General features: G+C 43.4%; 1 protein-coding gene across 1 annotated transcript in view; it reads left to right on the top strand.

Annotated features, from left to right (window-relative positions):
* The window catches only part of OBSCN (obscurin, cytoskeletal calmodulin and titin-interacting RhoGEF), a 291,841-nt gene that overhangs the window by 192,353 nt on the left and 82,556 nt on the right, over positions 1–16,932 (top strand). The window contains exons 63-73 of the mRNA XM_078851342.1: positions 1,355–1,392; positions 2,338–2,469; positions 3,770–3,909; positions 4,515–4,715; positions 7,479–7,561; positions 8,467–8,640; positions 9,711–9,870; positions 10,757–10,873; positions 12,610–12,774; positions 13,810–13,968; positions 15,557–15,734. Coding sequence (XP_078707468.1) covers positions 1,355–1,392; positions 2,338–2,469; positions 3,770–3,909; positions 4,515–4,715; positions 7,479–7,561; positions 8,467–8,640; positions 9,711–9,870; positions 10,757–10,873; positions 12,610–12,774; positions 13,810–13,968; positions 15,557–15,734 — 1,547 coding nt within the window. The remainder of the gene's footprint in view (positions 1–1,354; positions 1,393–2,337; positions 2,470–3,769; positions 3,910–4,514; positions 4,716–7,478; positions 7,562–8,466; positions 8,641–9,710; positions 9,871–10,756; positions 10,874–12,609; positions 12,775–13,809; positions 13,969–15,556; positions 15,735–16,932) is intronic.

Raw genomic sequence — 16,932 nt, 5'->3', positions numbered from 1 at the left:
CAACTCTGCCATCTTGATCTTACATACTAGGTAGGAGAAAAATAAATACCGGTAACTAGTCATTACATTTTAAAAGGTTTACAGCTGGAATTTTTATTTAAAAGTCCTGTCTGGTACATTGGCAATAAAATTTGGTGGTTCTCAACTTAAAAATCATTCAATCAAAGGGACAATGTCAATATCTCTTGCTTGTCAAGACTATGTCTCTGATAGGCTCTGTAACTATATTTATTTCCTAGTTTTGCTTCTCCTAGTGTAAGAAGGCTCCAGCATTGCTTCCTTAAGAAAATGAAGATGTGTAATGAGTCTTAGAAAGAACCCAGGATCTGCACACCACACAACTTGGCATGATTTGACACAAATGGAAATCTCTGTCTCAGAAAGAACTGACGCTGGAAAGCAGGGGTGTTGCATGTCAGAACAGAAGTTCATTAGCAGAGCTGTGCTGTGGGAAAACCTTGCACAGTGTCTTTCCATGCGATGCTTGACTCAGCCTAGAGCTGTTGGTTTTTCACTCTCATGAACACCAACTTCATTCAGAATTTAAAATGTAGGGTTTGTTTTTTTCCTGGGCTGAGTGAATTTTGTGCTGGTGAAAGGTGTCAGACTAGCAGCCCTGCATAGCCTGAAAACTTTTTTTACTCACAGAATAATTACAGCACTGGCAGTGGTAGTTTACCCCCCAAACTGTCCCACCAATATACTTCAATCCTGATCTGCAGGGACCTCCTCTGTGGGCAGGTCCACAGACAGTCTGCATATCCCTCAGTCCTTGGTTTCTCTATTATAACTACAAACCAGGGCAATAGTTGGCGATAGGGACATAAATTCACTGAGAGCTGGAACTGAGACTAGACTCTCATTTGACATAAGTCACTATTCAATCCTCTTTCACTCACTAATAACCTGGGCTATATTTCAACCAGTGTCCTAGAGATGAATGGTTCCATGTTCCATTACCTATACCCCGGGCAATACGGTCCTCTAAAACTCCATGTTAAAATAAGCCAATCTGTCTTGGATGGTTAGACACAACAAATCCTGTATCTTGGCAAGGGCTTAGACTAGATGACCCTTGTGGACCCTTCTAACCTTATGATTCTATTATTCTAAACCTCATGCAAGAGGAATAACCATACCTATGCCACGCCGTTGGTTTGAGTGTGGCACTATTGTGGTTTCCATGTTCAGAGTTTATCTGTTTTAAAGTTCACATCTGGGTCCTAAATCCAGATATGCTCCAAGACCATGTGAAGAGTGAGAGGGCATCTGGTTCTGACTCATCCCTGATGTAAATAGCCCCCATGATCACACTTGTCATTTTGGCCTTTGACTCCCCCTTTCTCTTTTTCAGAGTTGGTATCTCTATCCACCCTCCTGAACCGAGGAAAGGTAGGAGAAGCCCACACATCTATAGTTAAGGTTGCCAATGTGTTTCCATTGTAACCTTCTGTTTTTAATTCCTTAGAACTTTTTGAAATTCTGACCTATCAGATTGAAATTTTTCAGGCCTGGTCTCAGGCCAAGGATGAATGATTTTGGGCGGGAAAATATACACACACATTTTTTCATCACAAAATACTTTTGTCACCTTTTTTGGAACAATGGTTTGGTTTGGAAGGACATCAGGCTGTGCTCCAGGCAATCCTGGCCAGTCTAGCTGTGGACTCAAAAATGTACCCTAGGTTTGCACATTGAGGGTACAATTTATTTCTATGCAGAAGGCTAGCATAAGGAATGTTCAGCTATTGAATCCCACATAACTCTTCAAAATAGAGTCTAAATGGAACTTAAGTGGTTTTTAGGCCTCATGCCGACTGTACAGGGGTGAATTTCAGCCTGAGGGAGGCAAGACTCCATAGGAATGCACAGGTAAAGTTCATTCCCACAAGGGAGAAGAGTTAAGGTTTTTACACCACACCGATCACCCTGGAATCTGAGCACTTGTTCTGTACAACCTTAACTCTGCCCCCTTCTGCATTATCAGCTGGTCCTTAATTATATGATCAGGACAGTGTATCATTTGTTGCATAGGTTGTATTGTCCACAGGGGATAAAGCAACTGTTCAATATTTATTTTTTATCATTACTGCTCAGTGAGTGGACTCCTGCCTCAGTCACTACATGCTACCCATCCAATCCACTGAGAGGCTGGGTTCACTGTCGAGGTGGCTCTCCACTGTGTCTGTGGGGAGTTAAACTCCAAATTGCTCTTGTCTGGACACCACAGCATCACTGACATCAGTTTCAGAAGGACAAGTCAGTCATATCTGGTTCATTGGAGTGGACTTTCAGATGGCATACTACAGGCTTGAGAGCATGTTCTCCCTTTTCTAGGAGAGCTTGTAGAAGGTGAGGCTGAAGGTGCGTCCAGAAGTCACATTTCATTAGCTGATGTTGGAACAGAAGAATTCCTCCAGAAACTCACCTCCCATATCACAGAAATGGTGTCTGCAAAAATAAGTCAGGGTAAGTGTAACCCACACACCTTCTGGGTGTGGTGTTCTGTCCCATCTAGTGGCACTGAGACCATGGAGAGAGAGAGAGAGATAAAATGAATCTGCTCTACAGGCCTGGCTAACAGCCAGTTGGCTTTCAGCTCATGCAGTAGAGGCTCATGGACTAAGCTCCAGAGGCCCAAGTTTCAGTCCCGCCCGCCACCGACCGGGGTCTGCTAGCGTTACATAAGTAGTTGGCAAGTGTGAATACAAAGCAGAGCAGTCAATCATCAGGTTTGGGTTGAGTTTTAAATCTCATCTATGAAACAATTGTTTTGCACATAATAACAACAATAATAATATAACACTAATAAGAGATTCATCAGGTAGAGATCAATTCCCTGACTTTTCTTTATGCTGTTTCTGGAACTTCTTTCCAGGAAAGTTAGTATCTAGAGTTGAAAAGGGACTTTTCCATACAGGCATAAACTTTCAGTTTTGTTTTAGTGAAAATACAAATTGAATAAATTTTCACGTATTTTTCAGATGTTTTACCATGCTTGTGAATTACTAGGCTAAAGAGGATTAATCCAGTGGAATAAGCATGTGTCTGAGGGGACTAGAACTCCTGAGCACTAATCTCTGCTCTGCCATTACTTGCCATGTAGCCTTGGGCACATCATTTATCCTCTCTTAATCATAGTTTCTTCACCTGTAAAATGGGGTTAATGATATTTGTGTATCTACTTCACCAGAGTGTTGTGAGGGTTAATCAGGTAGCGCTGTGAATAATATAAACCCCATGTAAGTACTAACTACTGATTATTATTACCAAAGCTATGTCGGCCAAAATTTCATTGACACAAAAACTGCTCCACACCACTCTGGCAATATAAATAGGCCTCAGAATGGCAATAGGTTATATTTACGTGCATTTTCAGGCCCCATATATATGACTAGGGAGATATAAAGTGGTCTCATGTAAATGAGAATTAGGTCCATATGAAAGTTAGAATCTTTCATAGTCCTGTTGCTCTTTCAGCAGTGTTTGAATTTACAGTGATGGTATGGGCCCTCATCCTGCTGTGTTATCTCTCTACAATCCAACTGAAGTAAATCATGTAATCTCAGGGACTTCAGATGCCCAATATGCATATGCCGTCACAATTATTAACAGGAGCTTATGTACTGGATGATGCAAAAGGTCTGTCCTGGGGATATTTGATTTTGTGAAGACTTAAAAAAATCCTATGGATTTGAACCCTATTTGATTTTCACAAGAGAGCAGTCTCTCATCTGTGTACCTGTTTCCCCACTGTTCTTCATTTCAGCCACACTTCGAGTGCCTGGAGCAGACAGTGATGATGAATCTAAGACGCCATCCCCATCTCCACGCCATGGCAGATCTCGACCTTCCTCAATTGTTCAGGAGTCTTCCTCTGAATCTGAGGATGGGGATTCTAGAGGGGAGGTACAGTGCACACACGAATAAACGTCACACAAGTGTTTACTAGGCGAAAGGATTAATCATTCTGAGTAAACAAATCTAGGGTATTTTAAGGGTTTCCATCTTAAAAGGAGGTCAGTGGTTTAAGGTGAATGGTCTAATACATGGAACACAGGACTAAGGGTATAAAGTCACGCTTTCGCACGCAGTGCATGGTCTCAAACAGGTTGCGTAGGTCAATGTTTTCAATAGCTTCTGTTCATTTGGGGGTCTCAAATTTTAGTTACTCAACTTGAGACGCTCCGGGCTTGACTTTCAAGGTGCTGAGCCCTCACAGCACCAAGTAATGTCAACGGGAGCTGCAGGAATTCAGCACTTCTGAAAATCAGGGCCTGGGTATCTCAAGTTGGGCCACTCAAGTTAGTGGACTTTTCTTTTTTTTAATTCAGCCTTAACGTTTTTGAATTTCAGTTTTCCATCTGTAAAATGGAGGTAGTGATTCTCTTCTGTCCTCCAGGGGTGGTGGGGATGAAGTATTTAACACTGGTAAAACGTGTTAATTGCGTGCTATTGCTATTATCAGAACCTTGCTTTCATGCACACAAATAACTCTCTTTTCATGCTTGTAGATTTTTGACATCTACATGGTCACGGCTGACTATGTGCCCATTGGAGCTGACAGGGAAGCCATCACTCTGAAAGAAGGGCAGTATGTGGAAGTCCTTGACTCTGCTCATCCTCTAAAGTGGCTAGTCAGGACCAAACCCACTAAATCCAGCCCCTCTCGGCAGGGATGGGTGTCGCCGGCTTATCTGGACAAGAAGTTAAAGGTGATTGATCTTCCTTGTTTTATTTTTTTTATGGAAACTGTTTCCTTTGCATGGTAGAGCAGTTCCCTGCTTGCCTTGGCTGTCGCTGAGTTTCCATGAGGGGCAGTTCTACTCTGAAAAGGGAGTATGTAAAAATGGCCCCTTGTACTCATCAGCTCTGCTCCCTGTACCTAGCTAGAGTCCTGTCCTCTGACTTCAATGACAACTGTGTGTGGTTGTTGGTTTTTACTGCAATTGGCCCTGGAAACAACACAGCTACGAGGAAGTGAGCTGGTATCTAGTCTGGTTTGTGTATCATTAATAGAATTATTTACCAAAATCCAATCATGTATATTTGTGTTACCCACGCCCCCCATGCCTTTCCCCAGAGGTTGTACAGGTGTCACTGAGGGCATAACTGGAAGGAAAGCGGGTCAAAAAAGTCAGCAAAATTTTCCTCCATCAAAAATTCTGTTCCATCAAAAACAAAATGTTTTGCAGAAGCATAACAGTTTTGACTAAATTTTCACTGAGAAGGAGCCTCAGGTCCAGGATGGAATTTCTGGTCAAAACTTGAGAATGCCAATAGCCCAGAGGTAGGAGACCCAAATCAGGCAGAGCAGGGACCTGTGCATTGCTCTCCCACATCCCAGGGGAGTGCCCTAACCACTGGTCGTATTGGCTATGCTGGGGTTGCTCCGACGTAACTCATGGGCTGATTTTCCCTGCAGAAGCCCAGTGGATGGTGAGTAAGAAGAAAAGAACCCAGCTTGACAGTCAGATCTCAGGTTTCAGAGTAGCAGCCGTGTTAGTCTGTATTCGCAAAAAGAAAAGGAGTACTTGTGGCACCTTAGAGACTAACCAATTTATTTGAGCATAAGCTTTCGTGAGCTACAGCTCACTTCATAGGATGCATACTGTGGAAAATACAGTGAGGAGATTTATATACACACAGAACGTGAAAAAATGGGTGTTACCATACACACTGTAAGGAGAGGTTTCAGAGTAACAGCCGTGTTAGTCTGTATTCGCAAAAAGAAAAGGAGGACTTGTGGCACCTTAGAGACTAACCAATTTATTAGATTAATAATAGTCTCTAAGGTGCCACAAGTCCTCCTTTTCTTTTTACTGTAAGGAGAGTGATCACTTAAGATGAGCTATTACCAGCAGAAGAGTGGGGGGAGGGGAGGGGAGAGAAAACCTTTTGAGTGATAATCAAGGTGGGCCATTTCTAGCAGTTAACAGGAACGTCCGAGGAGCAGTGGGGGAAGGGGGGGAAATAAGCATGGGGAAATAGTTTTACTTTGTGTAATGACAGTGTAATGTCATTGTAATGTGTAATGACACATCCATTCCCAGTCTCTATTCAAGCTTAAGTTAATTGTATCAGTTTGCAAATTAATTCCAATTCAGCAGTCTCTTGATGGAGTCTGTTTTTGAAGTCTTTTTGTTTTAATATTGCGACCTTTAGGTCTGAGATTGAGTGACCAGAGAGATTGAACTGTTCTCCGACTGGTTTATGAATGTTGCATTTGCAGAGCTGGCAGTTAGAAAGGCCATATTTTTATTTGTAAATAGAGTGCGTTTGACCGGGAGTCACAGATATAATACACTCGGCATCCTATCATGTCTTGTTACACAGTAGTTTGTCATGGTATAATGATACTTTTAAATTCTCAGCCCTCCTGCATTTGAGCAACAGTGCTCCATTGCCCCCAAAGGAAACATGGGTCTCCCCAGTTTGGGATGTTTTATGCAGAGAAACAACATTGCTCAGTATTCCTTCTTCCAAACTAAGCCCTTCTTCTTGGAGACAGGCTGCCCTTGCTAATTGCCCCTTCCTGTTTTATCATCTCTGTAAGACAAGTTATCATTCCTAATAATGGTAGATTCCCCTGAGCTTCCCTGTGTTCCCAGCTACACACTTGCGTAGCCACTGCCCTCTCTTTAGCTTGTATTGCCATATACTTATTAATTTAATGTTGTTTTAAAAATGTGTGTATTAAACTAGTCTAGTCTCATGAGATGTGCTATTTGCTTTTTACACCGAATTAAGGCTCCTTACAATAAGAGTCAAGAGTTCTTCAGTCTGAAATAACACATGTGCCCAGTTCAATGAAAAGATCACATGTTTGGAGCTAGAACCCCAAAGTCCATCCATCTAGTTTCTTATATTGGCACCCCATCACCATAATCTCTGCTTCCATTATCCCTTTGGCCTTTAAGCACTTTCAGGTTAATACAGTGGTGTGTGACAGAGTGTAGGTTCCCATGGAACAAATCCAGTTCAGTTGTCAGTGGAACCCAAACCAGGGACCTTCAGCACCAAAAAGCACAAACCCCTACCAGATGAGCTTCAGAGGTTAACTCCATCAGCTGTATGTACCAGTCTGCTATTCTTGATGGGTCCAGCTACCAGAAGGCGGGCAAGATGATCCCAGACACTCAGTCACGGACATGTGGATTCACTGTTCTGTAAAACATCTTCCCTATCCTTTCTCCTCCCTCCCAGAGCCAGAAGAGTCTCCCAGTGCAAGCCCTGCCCCAAGTAACACTGTTTGAAACCCTGTTGGTGTTGCTGTCTGGCAGTGATCTACAGCTTTGTTACTGGCAGATTATTAACCTTTACAAAAATGGTTTTTTGTGGCTGTTGGTTAGGGACAGAAACAAGCTGCATGTGACAGCGCCATGCCTGAAGTTATTCTGCACACGTGCTTCAGTTACATGATACAGGCATTCCCGCTCTGTTCCTTAGAGAACTGATGTTTCCTGTTTGTCTGTTAGTTGTCACCAGAGTGGGGCACGTCGGAAGCTCCCGAGTTCCCCGGCGAATCTGTTTCAGAAGATGAATATAAAAGGAAGCTGAGGTGAGCACTTTCTGATTTGCACTGCTGCCTTTCAGGATAGTGCCATGTGAACTAACAGGGATGCTTGGGTCTGAGGCTTCTCCCAAAGGATCCGCAAATTCCATTTGCGCCTCTAGGACTGTCTGATGAAAGCCCAATTTCTTTGCTGCTAAATCTCACCCGCTCCCCTCCCCCAGAGTCCCGCTAAGCTCTTGAGGCTTCCAACCTACAGCAGGGTTTAAACATTTGAATTCTAAGTCTCTACTGATTTAGGTTTGGGGGAAATGCCATGTGATCTAAACCAGCTTGGGAGCAAGATTTGTTTTCTTGTCCAACCTGCTTGTTCCTCGCATATTGTCCTATGGCTGAGTAGTTAACTCCTTGGGATTTCATAGAAGGCTCTGCGGTCCCTTCCAGTATAACTAGTTCTGCCCTGCGGGTGCTCTGGGTCATAATATAATAACTTAAAGGGAGAGCTGAAGGGTAGCATATAAGGGCCATGTGCAGTGTTCCCGCACTGCCAGGGTGGTCCAACAGAGTGCTCATCTCCTTGGTAAAAATATTTACCTGTATGGCCTCTACACAGCAGCCACACCGCAGCCTGGGGACTGTGCTGCAGTTACCCACTCTTCTTGAAATCCTCTTGTTAACTCAGACTTAACAGGGAGAAAAGCAGCCGCAGCCTCATTCTGGTTATTGGTTACATCCCTAATGCTGGGCACTGATTTATGTAGTCTCCTCTCTGAGGGCCTGAGTCTATGAGGTGCTGAACACCCTGAGTTCTGCCTAACTTCAGGGCCAGTCGAGGTGTGCAGCACACTGCAGCTGGGGCCCTGAAGGAACAGAGCCTGCCCCTCTTGGAAATCAGCATGTCAAGAACAATATTTGTAATTGCTCTTCCCTTTGTCTGTTTGTCTTTCCTGTAGCGTCATTATTCAGGAACTGCTGAACTCTGAGGAGGAGTTTGTCAAAGATCTGCAGTTCCTCCAGACCCATCACCTCCAGTACATAGAGAGCTGTCCGGATGTTCCAGAAACTGTTGCCAGTCAGAAATCTACTATCTTCAGAAATGTCAGTGCTATTGCGAGCTTCCATTCCAAGTAGGTATTCCTGGACGCGTTACCAGTGTTAGTGACAGAATTGCTTTGGTTATGAGGCATGCCGTGGAAAATGCTAAGATTGAAGGGGGTGGATGAGAATTTTAGGAGCCAAGAGCAAGAACACAGGAATGGGAATCAGAAAGTAGTAGTGTTAATACAATCCCAGAGTCTTGAAATTCCTCTTGTTCTGCTGAGCATTTTTTGCCCTGCAAGGCGAATTTCAATGAATAACTATAAAATTCCTATAAAATACACAGCCCCTTCTCTCAGGTGAGATGATTCTTTAAGACTCCGACGCTGTATTTAAGGATGGAGATAGCCAGTGTAGATCCAATACCTACTTTGAATGACCCAATTGTATTCACAAAATGTGGCACATTGTTGTTTTACAGTCAAAAGGGGCCAAAAATCATGCTTGCAATGGACTTACATTCTGGCCATCCTGCAAAAGCCTTGCACACGGTCAGCACAGATTTCTCCTCCCAGCAGCCTGAGCAGAAGGGGGCATAAAATGTGCTAAAAGTTCAACCCCTCGCACAATGTTCCTTTCAAATGTAGCCAAGATACCTAGCCATCAAACTCAGCCACAGCCCCGCTCCATTGAGGAGAGATTTACCTCAGATGCAGTGCTCACAAAACAACTTCCCTTCATCCTGGCCAAATTCTTCTCTTGGTATAGAGAGAGGAGGGGAAATCTCCACTCACCCGCACATGGGAATTCAGGGACACTCAAACTGAAGCACAGGGACAGAAGGTTCCAACTCCCTGCTTCAGTCTGAGCCCCTAAGAACTTCTCTTCCTTTGTCTCCAAGCATTCCTTAAATTCAAGCCGGCCAGGAGGGTCTTCTGTCTAAATTTCAGGTGTGATTAAATTCTTGCCCAATGGCATTTAAAAGTTTACCTCTGGGTACAATTGCAGTTCTGACAACACAGATCACTTCATCAAGCTGGATTAAACTGAGAGAATATGTATTTAGGTGTAGCGTTCTGGTGAGGTTCTTGTCACGTCTGTGTTCTATTTTCTCTGTGCCAGCTTCTTCTCAGATGTCCCTCTTTCTCCACCTCCACAGTTCCTTCTTCCCAGAGCTGCAGAAATGTGACACTGATGACGACGTAGCTATGTGCTTCATTAAGAATGAGGAGGACTTTGATAAGTACATCCAGTACCTGGTGGGGCGGATACAGGCCGAGTCTGTCATTCTCAGCAAAGCCATTCAGGAGTTCTACAAGGTAGCATATTAACCAAAGTACATGCCACACATCGGGAATGAAGCCTTGTATAACCCCACTGCTTTATGAAATGCAAAGCCCAATGGTGGGTCATACCACTGAATATCTAGGGATTCCATTGGAGTTGCATATATAATATAATATAATAGGATTATTAGATAGGTAGGAAATTATTAAAAAACAGGGTTTAGTAATCTTCACAGTGGGATGAAGCTCTCATTAGTGGCAGAAAAATTCAGAGTAATATTACTGTAAAGAGCCATAGCCACATACGTGCATATTGTCAAGGAGGATCAAACCTAGGACGTTTCATTTGAAAATGCACAAGCTCCTTTAGATCTTAGTAATGATCCACCTGTTCCTGTCTTAGGCCAGCCAGTACTGGGAGTCTTGATCAATACACAGAGACTTTGCAATAATAGTTAACAGAATCTGACGAGAGCTATGGTGCCTTTAAGACGTGCACTGTATGTGGACTCAAGGGTACAATGTTAACCAGATGTCTACGGGTAGAGGAAAGAAGTGTTGCTCCTTCCCATCATATTGTGCCATTTTCTAAGCAGCATATTGCATTTTATTATTAATTATAGCATCAACAGTGTGCTGGGTGCCTTACAGGCAAGTGAAAAGACACAGTCACTGCCCCCAAGCAGCTTACCAAGTCGACAACCAACAGGGAAGGGATGCAACAAGAAAGCAAAGGGGTAGAGTGGTGAGGCTTCACAGTTTTGGAGGGGATTAAGGCTTGTGGGATTTACTCTTTCTTCTTATGCTCAGACTGACTTGCTGGGAAGACTAAGGTATATAGGTCAGTGTTGTGTGATCTTGTCATTTTGGGCCATTTTTTTCATCACAGCATTCTTTATAGTTGTATATTTTCCCCCAGAGATATACAGAGGAAACATTAGCCAGTGAGGATCCGTCCCAGCCACCTATACCTCCACTGCAGCACTATTTAGAGAGACCCATAAACAGGATCCAGCAGTATCAAATTATAATCAAGGTAAGGAGCTTCCAATAGATTCTTACCACTCCTAGTGTGATGGATTTGCCTTCCATTTTGGAGAGCCTTTGGAGAAAATGGACCTGATCAGTTACCCTGGCTTCACACTAGTATAACACCATTGGAATTGCTCTCGAGCAAGGGAGATCAGAATCAGGGCCAAAGTTCGTGCACTTGAATAGTTTTGTAGACTTAAGTCGTTTGAGAAGTTCACAAAGTCTCAAACACCACACGGTTTGCCCAGCTTTAGCTGAATGCTCTAAAAATGGTTACATCCATGAAGAATATAAATTCGCCACGTGTGGCAACATATCTGTTATAAAAGCAACTAGTTTTCAATGCATAAGTCATTGACTTGTCAACAGAGGTAACTTCCCTCCCTGTTTTTTCAGGCAGAATTCAAGGTAAGACAAGGCAGATAATGTAAGAGCTACCTTCCCACCTACTGCAAATCTTTGCTGTTTCAAGAGCTGAGCCCAAAGCAAATCATTTCTAAAGGTTCTGAAACATTTCACTATCTGAGGATTTAATTTATATATATATGTATACATACACACATACATAATATTTGTTGTAATGTTTATTATATACTACATAAAACTGGGCATGTTTAGTCATAAGAAAAGCAGACTGAAAGGGGACCTGATAGACTTCAAATATGTTAAGGGCTGTTCTAAAGAGGATGGTGAAGATAGGATGAGAGGTAATGGGCTTAATCTGAAGCAAGGGAAAGCTTTCTAACTATCAGGATAGCTTATCTCTGGAATAGGTTATGACAGGTTGTGGAATCTTTGTCACTGGAGGTTTTTAAGAACAGATTTGGCAAACACCTGTGATGGATCATCAGGTTTGCTTGGTCCTGCCTCAACCTGGGGGGAGGAACTAGATGATCTCCTGAGGTTCCCTTCCAGCGCTACATTTCTAAGATGCCCTGATTCTATTTTTGGGCTTCTTCTATGCTTCCATGTTCCAGCCAGGACCAGAAGCAGAGTGTCAAAATACCCCTTCTTGTAGTTCTTTCAGTCTGAGTAGAAGGAAATAATATCAGGAGCCCCCAAAATTGCTAAATTTTTACAAATACAGATTTTACAAATTTAAGAGATTTAAATAGTTTGGAGAAGGTTCAAACATGCCTTTGAATTATGCCCACCTGTCTGGTCATACACACCAACATTTTTGAAGGTTCTCCTGATGCTTGTTCGGAGCCACTGTACAAACACTACCTGAAAATGAAAGAGAAGAACAAATGTAATATTTACATTCATTTTGGCAGAAAAGTGTAGGTTGACGTTGATAGATATTTGCTGCATGCCCTTCCCTTCTTACTTTCACTGCATTGACGGTTGTATTTTAGCACCATCCCTTGTTTGACTCATTGTGGTGCCTTGATACCATTGTAATAATTAAATTAGAAATACGCTGATAAGTATGTGGATCTCTTCACTGTTCAGTTTTCAGTCAGCCAGACAAGTATCCTACTTGTGGGCTTCACTTCAGCCATGTCTCCACTCAGTAATAACTATTTGAAGGGCGGTGTGGCATGGTTAGTCAAAGAGGCCATGCATGTGGAATGGAAAGAAACTGACCAACAAGTGGTGAAAGAGTGGGGCAAAGGTGGCCCCGCATGGAGAGCTGGATCACAGACTCCCACAGGGTGATGTCTGGACTGCATGAGGATACCAATAGAATGCAAACTCTTGGAAATGTCCAGTAACAGCTGCTTTGTTCACTTGTAGGAATTAATCCGAAATAAAGCAAGAAACAGCCAAAACTGTGCATTGCTGGAGCAGGCTTATGCCATTGTGTCCGCACTCACCCAGCGTGCAGAAAACAACCTCCATATCTCACTCATTGAGAACTATCCAGGGACCCTGGAAATTCTAGGAGAACCCATCCGACAGGTAATTAGAAACTCTGAATGAGGACAGTCAGTGCTTAATGCTCTTCCTGCCTTTGATAGGCCTTAAGTGGTCCATATTCTTTAGTGGCTTCTATACAAATTGTCATTTGAAACAGAAAATCAGCTTAACACCCACCAAAGTGATTATCATTAATTCTGTGTTGTTGCGTATAATAAATTGCAGAATGTGACAGAGATGGACCTTCTGAATTGACTAAGCTTGAGAGCCTCTGAGCATAGAAAGTAACTCCCCTCCCCATGGGTATATAGGTGTTTGTCTTCACAACTCACCATCCAAACAGCAGGAAATCCTGTTTGGGGCATGTTTAATGGCTCATGTCGTGCACCCATGTGCTGATTAAGCTGTCCACAGTATATGTTGTCAAAAATATATGGACCAAATCCTATTCTCATTGAAGTTGATGAGACTTTTCCAATTACACTTATGGAACTAGAATTTGGCCTTAAGATTTCATTGCATATGTTTCCCCAAGTAATACACTTTTGTTTTTAAAGCTCAGTTTTAAAATGCATATCCATTCAAGTCAACGTGGGTAACATTGTATATGCTTTATATGAAATCATAAGATTTGTTTCTCGATATCTTAGCCCTCACAATCCATATAATTTCAGAAGCTCTGTCTGCCTCTCTACCTGTTTCTTTAGAAATGAATGGATGGATTTCAAGATACCACATAGGACATAATTTGAAATTATATTTAATTTTTTTAGTAGCTTTAGCCCTGGTGAAAGATGCCTGGCTGGCAATCCTGGAGATTTATATCGGGTATTTATTTGTAGGCAAAGGAGTAATTTAAAAGATAATGTTGGGACTAAAACTGTACGCAGATTAGGAGTAGTGCCATTTTGAATGCATCACATGTAATGGTAACGATCATCTGCTATGCTGCAATAAAAGCCAAGGTGGATGGGATGGAGGATGAAACACAGAACAATTGCTATTCAGTGATAGAGAGACACCATGAAAGTAGTTCAGCAATCATTTCTACTTATTATTTCCTGCTTTCTTTTCCAGGGTCACTTCATAGTGTGGGAAGGAGCTCCAGGAGCCAGAATGGCATGGAAAGGTCACAACCGACATGTCTTCCTCTTCAAGAATTATATCCTGATCTGCAAACCCAAGCGAGACACCAAGACAGACACCTACAGCTACATCTTCAAGAACATGATGAAGGTCTAACCATTACTTTTACCTCCCCACTAGTACAATTGCTCTCTTTTTTTCAGTCTACTTCTCTCTCTCTTGATATGCAGTTGCTGGTCATCAGAAAACATGACATTTCACTTATCCTTTCAAATTGTTCTTTTGTTTCCAAATTTCCCTACAACACAGATAGAACCTGCATTATCTACTGAAATACATTTGTTAGCTCTCCAAGTCAGGTAGAATATATGTCATAAACCACCAGAGAGCAAACGAACAGGCTTTCACTGCGCAGTAGTGAGGATACATATAAGATGTTATGGTCATCCCAGCAGGAAGCCCACTGAAGCCAATGAAATTAGCCAGGTGGCAAATTTGGACTGAGGCGGTTTCTGTAGTTTATTCAAGTCAGTAAATTGGAATAGTTTCCATTTCAGTCTAATGCTGTACTTCCAATAATTGTCCTCTGCCAACAAAAGAATTGGGCAGGCCCATCTTAAGTCATTTGTCCCCATAGTATAAGAACATCACATAAGAAAATAAGAGCTGCCATGCTGGGTCAGACCAATGATCCACACAGCTCAGTATCCTGTCTCTGACAGTAGCCAGGACCAGAGCTCCAGGGAGAGTGTACAGAACAGGGAAATTCGGGAATGGTCTGCTCCTGTCTTCCACTCCTGGCTTTTACCAGTCAGAGGTTTAGGGTCACCTTGAGAATGGGGTTGCATCCCTGACCATCTTGGCTAATAGCCATTGATGGCCTTATTCTCCATGTCCATCACAACAATGGCAATAAGTTCCACAGGTTAATTGTGTGTATAATTATAAGAAATTCAGAGTGGATTTTCAGAGTGGATTTTTAGAGCTCAACTCCTACTAAGAGTCAATGGGTGTTGGGTGGTCTAACTCCCATAGGCCCCTTTGAAAATCCCCATCTCATTCTTATTTGACAATCACATGCACGGTCTGTGTTTCCCAGCTGGATTGTCTTGCTCTCCGTATGATATCTGCTGTGCAGTTTCTCTTCATGTTGCTACTAGTAGCCTGTGTTGTTTCTCGCTATGAATCATCCTCTAGAATAAAGATCTCAGCGTTGCTGTTCTGTTGATGCTGGCTTGTAGATCATGTGGAATATTCTTTTAACATTAAGTAATTCTTTTTCCTGAAAATAATAATTCACCGGGGTCAGACTTTAAGCTGCCTGTTTGCTATATACAATTAGGTAAATAGCACAAAGCACTACATAGTGGGCTGAATTCTCAATTACACATAGGCCACTTTGCATGGCTCAGGCAGCGGAAAGGGACCTTCAAGAGGGTGTAAATTACATTTACACTCACTTTAATGCCCTTTTGATGTAAATGAGAAGCAGGGCCACTGTGTTCTAGGCAACAACTCTGCATTGGCAATGGGGGATTAGATGACACCTAATAGAATTGACCCCTCTTACATTTTTATGGAGGTGGTTCTGACTCTCAAAGATTAGATCTAGATCTGAACTTTCCTAAATGTTGGGGCTTTGTTAGGAGCCAGGGCTTTGGTTCAGACTCGTGTCTAATTTCTGTCATGCGACTGAAGACACTTAATTGACTTTCTTACTGTCCTCCTGGTCACCCAGCTGTCCCACATAGATGTGAACGACCTGGTGGAAGGAGATGACCGGGCATTTGAGATCTGGCATGAGCGAGAAGACTCTGTCCGCAAGTACCTACTTCAAGCTCGTACGGTCATCATCAAGAACTCCTGGGTGAAGGAAATCTGTGGTATACAGCAACGTATCAGCCTGCCTGTGTGGAGTGAGTATAGTCAGGAAGATCGATTGAACCTCTGCTAAAACTAATTGATGCCTCTCCAGTTCAGAAGTGCAAGTGATGAATGGCTTTGTTGCTAAGATTAGCTCTGCAAGGAGGGGAGAGCCATCACGGCCAGCGTTATACCTCTGACGCTTAACTAAGGGCTGGCCTAATTATGTCAGGGTCTACACTACAGCCTTCCTCCCACCGATGTAAGTGCCATACTACACCGACATCATAACTCTACCTCCATGAGAGGTGTAAGTCTTAGTTGGTGTAGTTAGGGTGACACAGGGTCTGTGTAGACACTGTCCCTTACATTGACTGTTGACTGTTGCGTCAGTTTCACAGCAGGACCTGTGAAATTCACAAGAAAACCGGGCAATTAGGGCCCTGCTGCCCCCAGATCCCTTAGAGAACTGGGCAGAGGGACCCCACTCCCGGCTGGGAGCCAGGGGGAGAATGGATCCCTCTCCCAGCTGGGAGCCAGGGTGAGAAGCCTGGGCAGCTGGACCCAGCTTGGAGCCGGGGCAAGAAGCTCAGGTGACTTCTCCCCACCCCAGCTTCTAGCTAGGAGTCAGGCAGCCTTGTTAATGTCAGGGCTCCCTGAGCTGTAAAATTGACATGGCTGTCCTGCTCCTGTCTGGGAGCAGGGGGAGAGGGGAGTGGGAGAAGCCAGGGCCTCTGGACCCTTCTCCCCAGGGGTAAGAAGCCCAGGGAAGCTTCCCCCAGCTCTCCACTGGGAACAGGGAGTGGAGGTGGGGGGACAGCCCTCCAGGAGCCTGTGGGGGCCTGCCAGGTTCCCGGCAGGCTGCTGCCAGCAGAGCTGAGAGACCAGGCTCTGAGCTCCCACCACTGCCCCTCTTAGGTCGGTGGACGGTCTCCTGATGAGGACGCACATCATTGACCCAAGGAGGGTAGTTTGAACATAATAATTCACAGGGGTCAGACTTTAAGCTGCCTGTTTGCTATGTACCATTAGGTAGACAACACAAAGCACTACACGGTGGGCCTAATTCTCATTTACACAGAGGGCACTTTGCACTGCTCAGCCTAATTAGTCTGAAATCACCAAGATAAAATTCAAAAAAGAAAAGTTCAAAGTCCTGCACTTAAGAATGAAAAAAATCAAATGTCCAGCTACAAATGGGGAATGATAAAATGGGGAATAATTGACTCGGCAGCAGTACTGCTGAAAAGG

This window comes from Lepidochelys kempii, chromosome 2 (assembly GCF_965140285.1).
Source record: "Lepidochelys kempii isolate rLepKem1 chromosome 2, rLepKem1.hap1, whole genome shotgun sequence".
NCBI classification, from domain to species: domain Eukaryota; kingdom Metazoa; phylum Chordata; order Testudines; family Cheloniidae; genus Lepidochelys; species Lepidochelys kempii.
The sequence above is the reverse complement of the archived record's forward strand: the minus strand, read 5'-3'. Positions and strand labels throughout refer to the sequence as shown.